Raw genomic sequence first — 14,103 nt, 5'->3', positions numbered from 1 at the left:
AACCACACCTCTCCTACCATAAAATGAATTGGTGATCCCCAGAGTTAATATCACTTATTCGTAGAGCTGAGTGATTTTTTTCCCCCCTCAAAAAAATCTGCATTTTTTTCTTAATAAGAAACTCGATTTACGATTCGATTTTTTCGGTTGAGCTGATAAAACATCTAAAAGTCCATAGGTAGCTCTGTATGAATGAATATTAATGACAGTGTAGCGCTTTGAGAAACTTGGTGATACAGGCTTGTAAAGTGCAATACAAGTGTAAGGCATTATCATGTTGTGAATAAACTCAACCTTACCATTGTTATCAATAAATACATGTTTTGACTGAGGGACAACACATTACAGGCAATGACTCTGTAATATTAAACAAAACCCACATATCCTCTGATAAACTAAGCTCTGATTGTCACTTTGTGAGGCACATCTCCACCTGCACTGATCAGTCGGTTCCTGTTACTCCCATATCACAGTCAAAGCAGGAGGCGGAGCACCAGTCCACACCTCTGCTGCTTCACAGAAAAGTCAACCAGAAAGTGGAAGGACTGAGCTGGTGTCGAGAGCTGAGACAGGAATCAAACCCACAACTTTCTACATCGACAAAGAACCGAAGGTGAACATTCAGGTCAGTCACGTCCACTTGTTTTCAGCCAGGCTCCTTTCTCTTAGAACATGGAGAGACTGCAGAAAATGTGAACTCAAGTAAAAGTACAATTACATGCCTAAAAAAAAGTAAAAAATTACTTGAAAAAAATGCAATTAAGTTACTTTTCAACGTGATTGTTGTCACATCTTCGATCTGTCTTTTACACAAGAATGACATCACTTAAATCCAGTTATTTCCTAACACAGACGTAACTTCACCCTTCATAGTAAGTAAGTGAACTTTATTTGTACAGGGATTTTCAGACACGGCGTCACAAAGTGCTTCTCAGTGGTAAAACATATGTATTTTTAAAAACATGTTAAACAGCTGGTCTGAATCTTTTATGTCACAGACTAATAAAAATAATACTAATACTATTCACTGAGGTACATTTAATTTGCAAGAAAAGCCAAAGTCAGCCTCGCCCTCTTTGAGCTGCATCCATACCATATAATCACATTAATATAAATATGCTTTTCGTTGTTGGTCATTTTCCAAAGCAAATGGGCCTTTAGAAAAACATAGACAGTAAATGTGAGTGAATGATGCACAAACAAAACCAGGGAAGAGCCTGAGGTGATATTCAAATACCAACTGAGGCCGAACTACTTTTCAATGGATTTTTTTCTTTTAAAGGACGGTATTACATAATGTAATACATATTACATTTTCTCACATAATGTTCTTCCGAGTTTCTTTGCATACATTTTCATCAAGACAGTTAATGTTAGTGAGTGAAAACTGCAACGTGAATATGGCTTTTTGCAAAGTTCCTGTCACTGTTGCAGAATCCCTGTCTTGTGTCCTGCAGCCGCTCTGTGAGGGGAATGAGTGTCTGAAATACGCCTGAGCTGTTTGAAGATGAACTGGAAGAAGCCAAACAATATGCAGCTGATGTGACTCTAGATCCAGATACAGCCCATCAACAGTTAGACGTGTTTCAGAATTACAAACAGGTTAAGTTCGTAATCTAAAAAAATATCTTCCAGACACACCTGAGAGATTTTCAACTTTCTTGTATGTTGTAGGAAGAGAAACGTTCTCTTCAGGCAGGTTTTACTATGAAGTTCAGGTCAAAGTAAAGACTTCCTGGTGGTTGGGAGTGGCCAAAGAGTCGGCCGACAGACAAATGGATTCTGATGGCATGACTCCTGAACATGGCTACTGGAGAATGCATGGGGGACGTAACCATCCATACCTCTGGTCTGCTTCAGAGAAGGTCGGTGTGTTCGTGGACTATGAGGAGGGACTGATGTGTTTCTTTGATGCAGAAACATCAGCGCTCCTCAGCTCCTTCACTGACTGCTGTTTCACTGAGAACATCCTCCCTCTGCTTAGTCCTTGTAACGATGACAAAGGAAGCAACTCTGCTCCTCTGATACTCCAGTAGATGTTTAGTCATTTGTTTTTGTCCTTTGTTTTCCTTTTTCCAGCAGGTGCATTATCTTTGTTGTCTTTGTTTCTGATCCATAAAAACAGTTTGTTCTAATTCACTGTTTTAATCTAAATACAAATAAATTGATCTTAACTTCAAACTAAATGCCTGACTTTGTTTTCCATTTAAAACTCCTTCTTTTGTCTTTATGAACATTTAGAAACGTTTAAGTCTGTGGTAAATTCTATTCACTGCTCATGACACATAAAGGCACCGAATAGTTAAACACTTGAGTCCAATGAGCACCCGTACCTCAGTCAAAACAGGAAGTGATTTAGAGGCGGAGCAACATTAGTCAACTCTGCTGCTTCACAAGAAATGAAACTACAGAGAGAAAAGACAGAGCTGGTGTGGAGTGTGTCTGAGCAAACAGGAATCAAACAACTTTCAACATCTGTAAACGACTCAAACTAAATATCAGGTGAGAAACAATGACTGTATTATGACAATGGCTTCAAAACAGGCCACATGTCTGAGTTTCTGTGGACAATAATAGTGTTGCTGCAAGTTGTTTTTGGTTCACGTCACAATACATTTTACTTAAAAAAATAATAAAGCAACATGAATCACTTTGTCTGGTTGGGTTTTTGAGGGGAGTAGATTTACCTGTGAGTGACTTTATGAACTAAACCAGGAAGGAGCTCTGAGTATCTGTGATCACGAACAGCCTGGTGACATGAAAGTACTTGCCGTCTGCCTGGGAACTGTCCCGTTACTGATCAACAGCATTTTTATTGAATTTTTACTATTTGTCATGTGTTAAAAGAAAGTTGAACAGCAGCACATCTCGGTCTGAAGCTCACAAGCAGATCATAAATAGGTGTTAGTTTGTGCTCATTTAACAGGTTAGTTTTATGGTAACAACAACAACAGGCCTGGTCCACATGCAGCTGTGTTCGTGAGCTCCTCCCAGTGCCAAAGGAACAACACTGACAGGCATTACTTTTATAGAGCTTTATCTCTTTAGTGAAGTCATGTGGCTTGGATTCTGATTTGTTCATTGTTATCAACAAAACACATGTTTTTGTCAATTCATTCTTTAACACCAGCAAATGGACCGGGTCAAAGTGTTATTTAAGATCTAAAATGCACCATGATGCAGAAAAAAACATCAAAATGATAAAAATCCCCTTCCACATTTTTAAACAGCTACTGGCTTTTGTCTTGTCTGTGCAGTTCCAGATGTGCTCAGGCATCAGGGCTTATGAGTACACTTATGAAACACTCCAGAGATTGGTGAAAAGTTCACAGCCCTGTAAATGCTGATTACATTTTACAGAAGGGGATCCCCAGTTGTTTGTAGAGTGATTGTGGAGGTTGTGGTCTGAAAGGTTTGGGAACCTCTTCCTTAACAGTGGCCTGGATTCTGACTTTTTTTCTCATTAATCCTAAACTTAAAGTTTCCTCTTCAATGTTTGTTCATCCCAGAGTGTCCTGATGTGTGCACTAAACACTAATGATAGTTTTTCCCATCTCTCTGCAGGTATGGCGGCTGTGAGCTGTGTTCTCTCTGAGGATCAGTTCCTGTGCTCCATCTGTCTGGAGATCTTCACTGATCCAGTCACCACTCCATGTGGACACAGCTTCTGCAACATCTGCATCAACAAACACTGGGACAACTGTGACCACTGTTACTGCCCTGTGTGTAAAGAGGAGTTCAGCTCCAGACCAAAGCTAAAGACCAACACTTTTATGTTGGAGATGGTCTCAGAGTTTAGAAACAATCCCCAACAAGAAGACACTGAGAGCTCAGAGTCAGATTCCACTGGAGCAGAAGATGTTCTGTGTGATGTTTGTCCTGAACCAAAGCTCAAAGCTCTGAAGTCCTGTCTGGTTTGTCAGATCTCGTACTGTCCCAACCACCTCACGCCCCACAACACTGTGCCCCGTCTGAAGAAGCACCAACTGATCGCCCCCGTGGAAAACCTGGAGGAACGAATCTGTCCAGAACATGAACGACTGCTCGACATGTTCTGTAGAGACCACTCTCACTTCATGTGTGTCCAGTGCAGCTCCTCAGATCATAAAAGTCACAACACTGTCCCACTGAAGGAACAGTGTGAGGAGGAGCAGAGCGAGCTGCAGCAGAAGATCCAAGAGAGAAAAGAGAAGATCCAGGACCTGCAGAGGTCTGTGGAGCTCAGTCAGGAAAACGCAGACAGAGAAATGAAGGAGGGGGTCGAGTTCTTCAATGATTTGATGAAGTTAATTCAACAAAGTCTGGATCAGTTTAAACTAAACATCGAACAGAAGCATCAGGAAATAAAGGGAAAGGCAGAAGAGTTAAGGAAAGAAGTAGAATCAGAAATCTCAGCTCTGGAGCAGAGACGAGCGCAGATGGAGGAGATCTGGAAATCTGACGACCATTTTCATTTTGTCCAAACTTTCACTTCAGTTAAACCTGCTCCAGAGATGAACGACTGGACTGAGGCGTCTGTCAGAGCGCCATCGTACGAGGGCAGAGTGGCCATAGCTGTGTCTGAGCTGCTGATCAGGAAACTAAATCCCAAAATCAAGGAACTGTTTGAAGATGGACTGAAACAAGTGAAGAAACATAAAGTTAATGTGACTCTAGATCCAGATACAGCCCATCCAAACTTAGACGTGTCTCAGGATTACAGACAGGTTCAATACATGAAACAACAATCATTAACAATTATTTCAGACACACCTGAGAGATTTTCAACTGCTTTGTATGTTGTAGGAAAACAAAAGTTCTCTCCTGGAAAGTTTTATTATGAAGTTCAGGTCAAAGGAAAGACTGGGTGGTGTTTAGGAGTGATCAAAGAGTCAGCGGACAGAAAAGTGGAGGTGCTGGACAAAATAACTTCTGAAAATGGCTACTGGAGAATGTACGGGGGAAGCAACCATCCATACCTCTGGTCTGCTCCAGAGAAGGTCGGTGTGTTCGTGGACTATGAGGAGGGACTGGTGTGTTTATTTGATGCAGAAACATCAGCGCTCCTCAACTCCATCACTGACTGCTGTTTCACTGGGAACATCCTCCCTCTGCTTAGTCCTGGTCACTACAATAAAGGCAACAACTCTGCTCCTCTGATACTTACTCCAGTCGAGGTCTAGCCATTTTCTTTTTCTTTGTTTGCGATCTGTAATTCATTGTTTTTGTCCAAATACAAATAAATTCATCTTAACTTCTAATTAAAAGCCTGACTTTTTTTTAAACTTTTGTATTTTATCAGATGACTATATAAGTATTTTTCCAATTACTTCCTGAGCAAAGCCAGTCTCTCTTTTGGGTAAAGAGTCAAACTAAGGAAGCAACAGCAAAAGTCACATGACCACTCTGATATGTAACGCTGCCTTCATGTGCTCTCATAATGATGGTAAAAAACAGTTATCCAATAAGAAAACTGCACATGAACGTCACCTCGTCTCGTATTTTCCACTGGGAAAGTGAGATCCTCAAGCTCCTGAGAAACCTTTGACCTTCCGACACAGCGGAGGTGGGTCGAGTCGCCAAAATGTTTACTCAAGTAAGAGTAACGTTACTGATAATCATTGTACTCAAGTACAAGTAAAAAAGTACTTCCCTCCTGGTCAGTAATACAGTAAATTAGATACTTCATACATCATATGTTTTTGTTGCTGGGACAACATACTACAGGCAGTGACTATGTAATATAATAATGATCAGTCAGTTCCTGTTACTCCCATATCACAGTCAAAGCAGGAGGCGGAGCATCAGTCCACACCTCTGCTGCTTCACAGAAAAGTCAACCAGAAAGTGGAAGGACTGAGCTGGTGTCGAGAGCTGAGACAGGAATCAAACCCACAACTTTCTACATCGACAAAGAACCGAAGGTGAACATTCAGGTCAGTCACGTCCACTTGTTTTCAGCCAGGATCCTTTCTCTTAGAACATGGAGAGACTGCAGAAAATGTGAACTCAAGTAAAAGTACAATTACATGCCTAAAAAAAAAGTACAAAACTACTTGAAAAAAATGCAATTAAGTTACTTTTCAACATGATTGTTGTCACATCTTCGATCTGTCTTTTATACAAGAATGACATCACTTAAATCCAGTTATTTCCTAATATAGACGTAACTTCACCTTTCATAGTCAGTAAGTGAACTTTATTTGTACAGGGCTTTTCAGACACGGCGTCACAAAGTGCTTCTCAGGGGTAAAACATATGTATTTTTAAAAACATGTTAAACAGCTGGTCTGAATCTTTTATGTCTAACAAGGATTATATTTGCACAGATTAATAAAAATAATACTAATACTATTTACCGAGCTACATTTAATTTGCAAGAAAAGCCAAAGTAAGCCTCGCCCTCTTTGAGCTGTATCGATACCATATAATCACATTAATATAAATATGATTTTCGTTGTTGGTCATTTTCCAAAGCAAATGGGCCTTTAGAAAAATATAGACAGTAAATGTGAGTGAATGATGCACAAACAAAACCAGGGAAGAGCCTGAGGTGATATTCAAATACCAACTGAGGCCGAACTACTTTTCAATGGATTTTTTTCTTTTAAAGGACGGTATTACATAATGTAATACATATTACATTTTCTCACATAATGTTCTTCCGAGTTTCTTTGCATACATTTTCATCAAGACAGTAAATGTTAGTGAGTGAAAACTGCAACGTGAATATGGCTTTTTGCAAAGTTCCTGTCACTGTTGCAGAATCCCTGTCTTGTGTCCTGCAGCCGCTCTGTGAGGGGAATGAGTGTCTGAAATACGCCTGAGCTGTTTGAAGATGAACTGGAAGGAGCCAAACAATATGCAGCTGATGTGACTCTAGATCCAGATACAGCCCATCAACAGTTAGACGTGTTTCAGAATTACAAACAGGTTAAGTTCGTAAATCTAAAAAAATATCTTCCAGACACACCTGAGAGATTTTCAACTTTCTTGTATGTTGTAGGAAGAGAAAAGTTCTCTTCAGGCAGGTTTTACTATGAAGTTCAGGTCAAAGGAAAGACTTCCTGGTGGTTGGGAGTGGCCAAAGAGTCGGCCGACAGACAAATGGATTCTGATGGCATGACTCCTGAACATGGCTACTGGGAACTGTATGGGGGACGTAACCATCCATACCTCTGGTCTGCTCCAGAGAAGGTTGGTGTGTTTGTGGACTATGAGGAGGGACTGATGTGTTTATTTGATGCAGAAACATCAGCGCTCCTCGAATCCTTCACTGACTGCTGTTTCACTGAGAACATCCTGCTTTGTCCTGGTAACAATGACAAAGGAAACAACTCTGCTCCTCTGATACTCCAGCAGATGTTTAGTCATTTGTTTTTGTCCTTTATTTTCCTTTTTCCAGCAGGTGCATTATCTTTGTTGTCTTTGTTTCTGATCCATAAAAACAATTTGTTCTAATTCACTGTTTTAATCTAAATACAAATAAATTGATCTTAACTTCAAACTAAATGCCTGACTTTGTTTTCCATTTAAAACTCCTTCTTTTGTCTTTATGAACATTTAGAAACGTTTAAGTCTGTGGTAAATTCTCTTCACTGCTCACGACACAGAAAGACACTGAATAGTTAAACACTTGAGTCCAATGAGCACCCGTACCTCAGTCAAAACAGGAAGTGATTTAGAGGCGGAGCAACATTAGTCAACTCTGCTGCTTCACAAGAAATGAAACTACAGAGAGAAAAGACAGAGCTGGTGTGGAGTGTGTCTGAGCAAACAGGAATCAAACAACTTTCAACATCTGTAAACGACTCAAACTAAATATCAGGTGAGAAACAATGACTGTATTATGACAATGGCTTCAAAACAGGCCACATGTCTGAGTTTCTGTGGACAATAATAGTGTTGCTGCAAGTTGTTTTTGGTTCAAGTCACAATAGATTTTACTTAAAAAAAATAATAAGGCATCAACATGAATCACTTTGTCTGGTTGGGTTTTTGAGGGAGTAGATTTACCTGTGAGTGACTTTATGAACTAAACCAGGAAGGAGCTCTGGGTATCTGTGATCACGACCAGTTTGGTGACATGAAAATACTTATACTTGTGTCCTTTGCCTGTGTACCGTCACATTACTGATCAACAGCATTTTTATTGGATCTTTACTATTTGTCATGTGTTAAAAGAAAGTTGAACAGCAGCACATCTCGGTCTGAAGCTCACAAGCAGATCATAAATAGGTGTTAGTTTGTGCTCATTTAACAGGTTAGTTTTATGGTAACAACAACAACAGGCCTGGTCCACATGCAGCTGTGTTCGTGAGCTCCTCCCAGTGCCAAAGGAACAACACTGACAGGCATTACTTTTATAGAGCTTTATCTTTTTAGTGAAGTCATGTGGCTTGGATTCTGATTTGTTCATTGTTATCAACAAAACACATGTTTTTGTCAACTCATTCTTTAACACCAGCAAATGGACCGGGTCAAAGTATTATTTATGATCTAAAATGCACCACGATGCAGGAAAAAACATCAAAATGATAAAAATGCCCTCCCACATTTTAAACAGCTACTGGCTTTTGTCTTGTCTGTGCAGTTCCAGATGTGCTCAGCCATCAGAGCTTATAAGTACATTTATGAAACACTCCAGCTCAGGCGAGCGATGTCTCACTCCAAAGTTTGGTGAAAAGTTCACAGCCCTGTAAATGCTGATTATATTTTACAGAAGGGGATCCCCAGTTGTTTGTAGAGTGATTTTGGAGGTTGTGGCCTGAAAGGTTTGGGAACCTCTTCCTTAATAGTGGCCTGGATTCTGATTTTTTTCTCATTAATCCTAAACTCAAAGTTTCCTCTTCAATGTTTGTTCAGCCCAGAGTGTCCTGATGTGTGCACTAAACACTAATGATAGTTTTTCCCTCTCTCTGCAGGTATGGCGGCTGTGAGCTGTGTTCTCTCTGAGGATCAGTTCCTGTGCTCCATCTGTCTGGAGGTCTTCACTGATCCAGTCACCACTCCATGTGGACACAGCTTCTGCAACACCTGCATCAACAAACACTGGGACACCTGTGCCCACTGTAACTGCCCTGTGTGTAAAGAGGAGTTCAGCTCCAGACCAAAGACAAAAACTAACACTTTTATGTTGGAGATGGTCTCAGAGTTTATAAACAATCCCCAACAAGAAAACACTGAGAGCTCAGAGTCAGATTCCACTGGAGCAGGAGATGTTCTGTGTGATGTTTGTCCTGAACCAAAGCTCAAAGCTCTGAAGTCCTGTCTGGTTTGTCAGATCTCGTACTGTCCCAAACACCTCACGCCCCACAACACTGTGCCCCGTCTGAAGAAGCACCAGCTGATCGCCCCCGTGGAAAACCTGGAGGAACGAATCTGTCCAGAACATGAACGACTGCTCGACATGTTCTGTAGAGACCACTCTCACTTCATGTGTGTCCAGTGCATTTACTCAGATCATAAGAGTCACAACACTGTCCCACTGAAGGAACAGTGTGAGGAGGAGCAGAGCGAGCTGCAGCAGAAGATCCAAGAGAGAAAAGAGAAGATCCAGGACCTGCAGAGGTCTGTGGAGCTCAGTCAGGAAAACGCAGACAGAGAAATGAAGGAGGGGGTCGAGTTCTTCAATGATTTGATGAAGTTAGTTCAACAAAGTCTGGATCAGTTTAAGCTAAACATTGAACAGAAGCATCAGGAAATAAAGGGAAAGGCAGAAGAGTTAATGAAAGAAGTAGAATCAGAAATCTCAGCTCTGGAGCAGAGACGAGCGCAGATGGAGGAGATCTGGAAATCTGACGACCATTTTCATTTTGTCCAAACTTTCACTTCAGTTAAACCTGCTCCAGAGATGAACGACTGGACTGAGGCGTCTGTCAGAGCGCCATCGTACGAGGGCAGAGTGGCCATAGCTGTGTCTGAGCTAACAAACACAAACCTCACACCAAAGATAAAGAAACTTTTAGATTGTGAACTGAAACGCGTGAAACAACATGCAGTTGGTGTGACTCTAGATCCAGATACAGCCCATCCAAACTTAGTTGTTTCTGCAGATCATAAACGAGTTATTTACACCGACAAATCAAAGCCTCTTCCAGATACGACGGAAAGATTTTCATCTTCATTGTATGTTTCAGGAAGACAAAAGTTTTCCTCTGGAAAGTTTTACTTTGAAGTTCAAGTAAAAGAAAAAACTGACTGGGGTTTAGGAGTGGCTGCAGAGTCCGTCGACAGAAAAGGAGACACTGTAGGATCTTTATACACTGGATACTGGGACACTTTTGGGGGAAGCGACCATCAGCATCCATGGCCTTCTCCACAGAAAGTTGGGGTTTTTGTGGACTATGAAGAGGGTCTGGTCTGTTTTTTTGATGCGGAGACATCAGCGATCTTCCACTCTTTCACTGACTGCAGTTTCAATGAGAACATTTTACCAGTTCTCAATCCCTGCAACAACAGCAGCGGAAAGAACTTTGCTCCTTTGATACTGACGCCTGTCACTTATTAAGCCTAAAGTAACACTTTACCAGTCGAAACAAGAGCTAATTAGATTTACAATATTGCTGTACTGTGTATACAATAACTCTAAGCAAAGGCTAACCAGAACATAGGGCAAGAACTTAAAGAGAACTGTCTGTAAGCTGAGACAAAGACTAAGACAAACACATTTTACAATATACCAAATAACACAACAATTTTAATCAACAACTAGAAAAAAAAATCATAGGATGTGAATGAATTTACCATATTATGATGTTGACTTAAAAATGTTTGCCTGGTATTTGCAGTTGAAATGGACACGGAACTGCATTTCAAACTCTTCTGTGGCCGTAATGGCACATTGGCAAAGCACTGGGCGACCACAAGAAGGTCACTGGTTTGATCTTTCAATCACTGTGCGTATGAAATGTGTTCTATCGATAAAGTAAACATGTGCTATGAATAAACTTGAACCTCAAATGTGTGGCCTCGTGTTGACTTTGCATCTGTGTTCCCTCCTGGTCAGTAATATACAGTAAATTAGAAGAACTATTTAGGATTCTGATTAATATTTGTTTCAGATTCTCACACCAGCAGGTTGGGTAAAGTGTCAAGCCAAAGAACACATTAATAATATGCAGAGGCTGGGATTTGAACCGGCAATGGTACAACTGCATAAAATAACATGTAATTACTGATTTACCTGAGTTAAAACGTATTCTTGTTCCTTGGCATATGATCTATAGAAAGACATTTACTTTCTTCCTTACTTTTTGAACTCCAAGACCTCGATTCTGAGTGACACACTGCTACCTCTTCACATTTTTCCTGCTGGGGTCAAATCCTTTGGCTCCTTAAACTGAAATATATCATTGATTTGGAGTAGATTTTATCATATAGTTGTGCTCATGAGTTTACATACTCTGGCAGATTTGTTGGCGGGTAGTTTTTGTTGACATTATTATTTGAAAAGAGTAAGCAGTTGTTTGAGGATAAATGGCTTCACTTAAGCACTAACCACTAGTGAAAAAAAAAGTTATTGAGTTACCATTATATACTTAAATTAAACCATTATATAGTATAAAATCCACAAACCAAAAACACAAAATTAATCATCAGGGTATGTACATTTATGCGCAAAACTAATCATTGTGTATGTCCAATGGCCTTATATATATATATTTTTTTTTTACCACACTGCTCGATCATAGCAAAACGTGTCATTTTTTGTAATTCATTTTCGCTTTTTTGCAGATTCTTATAGCTGAGATCACGAAGAAGCCTCACCATGTTTTAGATAACAGTATTGGTATGTTTAAAAGTGTGAAATCTCAGGGTGAAAAAGCCTGGAGCAGTATTGTCATTGTGTGTGTGGCTTCATTATTCTGCAACACTTCCCCGCCTGTCTCACGGAGGCCGGCCCCTAATGCTAACGCTCTGAATAGCCGAATGCTAACGCTGGCATACGACTACAGAAGTGAACTTTTCCAGGCTAACTTTTCCAGTGTGACTGATGATGCCCTGACTGTAAGCATGCACAGCGCCCCCTGCTGACCATAAAGCCAGCTCCTTCAGAGCGTGTTTTAAGACAGAACGATGTAGTGAGGATTTGCTTAACTCTGCATTGAAAATAACTGAGCGACGAAAATGGATTTGATCTTGAGTTTGCTGAGCAGAAGGCACACACAGGTAACTTCAGACGGGTAAATGAAAGTTTTCTTTTATTCGCTGGTGGCCGCTGTGCCATTATGTCTGTTTGCTTTTTGATGAGGCCATTGTTGTGCTGTAAGCTAACGTGCTGTGTTCAGGCGATTGGATTTCATTGCGTTTTGTTTTTGGTGGTAAGCTGTGTGTGCAGGTTACGGATAATATAACACAATGTCCATGGCACTAATGACCATGTGTGCTTCTTCTTTCCCTCTGGTCACATGTGTGTGTGTTGGGATAATGTTGCTACTTGTCATTGTGTTGCTAGTTGCTGTAGAGGTCGGCCCTACTATGGGCAGTGGATTTTATATTGAAGATACATTTATTTACATGTTACGGCACATTTTTCTTGCTTTTTGCCTTTTCTCCCCCCTGTGCTTTACGGGGGTAGCGGGTGTGGCTTATGTAAATGAGATGTAAATGAGTCCTATTGTCACTCCGAGCAGCAGAGAGAGGTGAGAACTACCCACAAGTTTGGAAGGCCTTTTATGCTTTTTGGGCTTTTAGAGTTGTTAAACTTAACTCACTGCTACGTCTCCAAATATGATCAGATTTCTATGTGTTACACATCTTTGGAAAGCTTTGAGACCACAATTTAACAATCTGTGAAAAGCTCAAGATGCCCCAGATCCGACTTGTGTCCCTGATTCCTGTGACTGGGCACAGCTGTTATCAATAAATACATGTTTTGACCGAGGGACAACATATTACAGGCAATGACTATGTAATATTAAAACAAAACCTACATATCCTCTGATAAACTAAGCTCTGATTGTCACTTTGTGAGGCACATCTCCACCTGCACTGATCAGTCGGTTCCTGTTACTCCCATATCACAGTCAAAGCAGGAGGCGGAGCACCAGTCCACACCTCTGCTGCTTCACAGAAAAGTCAACCAGAAAGTGGAAGGACTGAGCTGGTGTCGAGAGCTGAGACAGGAATCAAACCCACAACTTTCTACATCGACAAAGAACCGAAGGTGAACATTCAGGTCAGTCACGTCCACTTGTTTTCAGCCAGGATCCTTTCTCTTAGAACATGGAGGGACTGCAGAAAATGTGTACTCAAGTAAAAGTACAATTACATGGCTAAAAATCTACTCAATTACAAGTACAGCTGTAAAAATGTTCTCAAGTAAAGTAAAAAATGATAAAAAGTAACTCAGTACTAGTTACTTTTCAACGCGATTGTTGTCACATCTTCGATCTGTCTTTTACAAAAGAATGACATCACTTAAATCCAGTTATATCTTAATATAGACGTAACTTCACCCTTCATAGTCAGTAAGTGAACTTTATTTGTTTAAGGCTTTTCAGACACGGCCTCACAATGTGCTTCACAATGGTAAAACATAATAAAAAAACACATTTAAAAACAGCAGATCAGTTCTCTATTTCAAATGTCAATTATAGACCTTTGTCTCATATCTCATACTATTTACTGAGCTACATTTCATTTGCACGAAGAGCCAGAGTCGACACCATATAATATCACATTAATGTAAATATGCTTTTTGTCGTTTTCCAAAGCAAATGGGCATTTAGAGAAATATAGACAGTAAATGTGAGTGAATGACGCACAAGCAAAACCAGGACAGAGCCTGAGGTGATATTCAAATACCAACTGAGGCCGAACGACTTTTAAATGGAATTATTTATTTTAAAGGACGGTGATTTACATACATTTTACATTTACTCAAATAATGTTCTTCCCAGTTTCTTAAATCTTAGTGAGTGAAAACTGCAACGTGAATATGGCTTTTTGCAAAGTGTCACTGTTAAATGGACTATACAGAGTTTAAACATGTTAAAATTCTGTATTTTCCTCCCTCTACATGTTCCTCCATGTCCTCATGTGTAGAATGAGCTCAGACCTGTTCAAAACAACTGCCTCTAAAATCCTGCACTGTCACTCAGAAAGTTGTTGCTTCGGGTC

At 40.3% G+C, this 14,103-nt stretch overlaps 3 protein-coding genes across 3 annotated transcripts in view; 2 read left to right on the top strand and 1 right to left on the bottom strand.

The window, feature by feature from the left end:
* The window catches only part of htr4 (5-hydroxytryptamine receptor 4), a 356,392-nt gene that overhangs the window by 74,862 nt on the left and 267,427 nt on the right, over positions 1-14,103 (bottom strand). The window lies entirely within an intron of this gene.
* LOC306963429 (E3 ubiquitin-protein ligase TRIM21-like) lies at positions 3,567-5,162 on the top strand (the record flags this gene model as incomplete). The annotated part of the gene is made up of 1 exon (XM_079556997.1): positions 3,567-5,162. The coding sequence occupies one exon, from the start codon at positions 3,567-3,569 to the stop codon at positions 5,160-5,162; it is 1,596 nt and encodes a 531-aa protein (XP_079413123.1).
* Positions 8,906-10,581, top strand: LOC306963430 (E3 ubiquitin-protein ligase TRIM21-like; the record flags this gene model as incomplete). Its single annotated transcript, XM_079556998.1, has 1 exon — positions 8,906-10,581. One exon carries the CDS (start codon positions 8,906-8,908, stop codon positions 10,487-10,489), a length of 1,584 nt encoding a protein of 527 aa, XP_079413124.1. The 3' UTR covers positions 10,490-10,581.

The sequence above is a fragment of the Gobius niger genome (assembly GCF_951799975.1).
Source record: "Gobius niger genome assembly, chromosome: 5".
NCBI classification, from domain to species: domain Eukaryota; kingdom Metazoa; phylum Chordata; class Actinopteri; order Gobiiformes; family Gobiidae; genus Gobius; species Gobius niger.
This window is presented reverse-complemented; position numbering and strand designations above follow the sequence as displayed.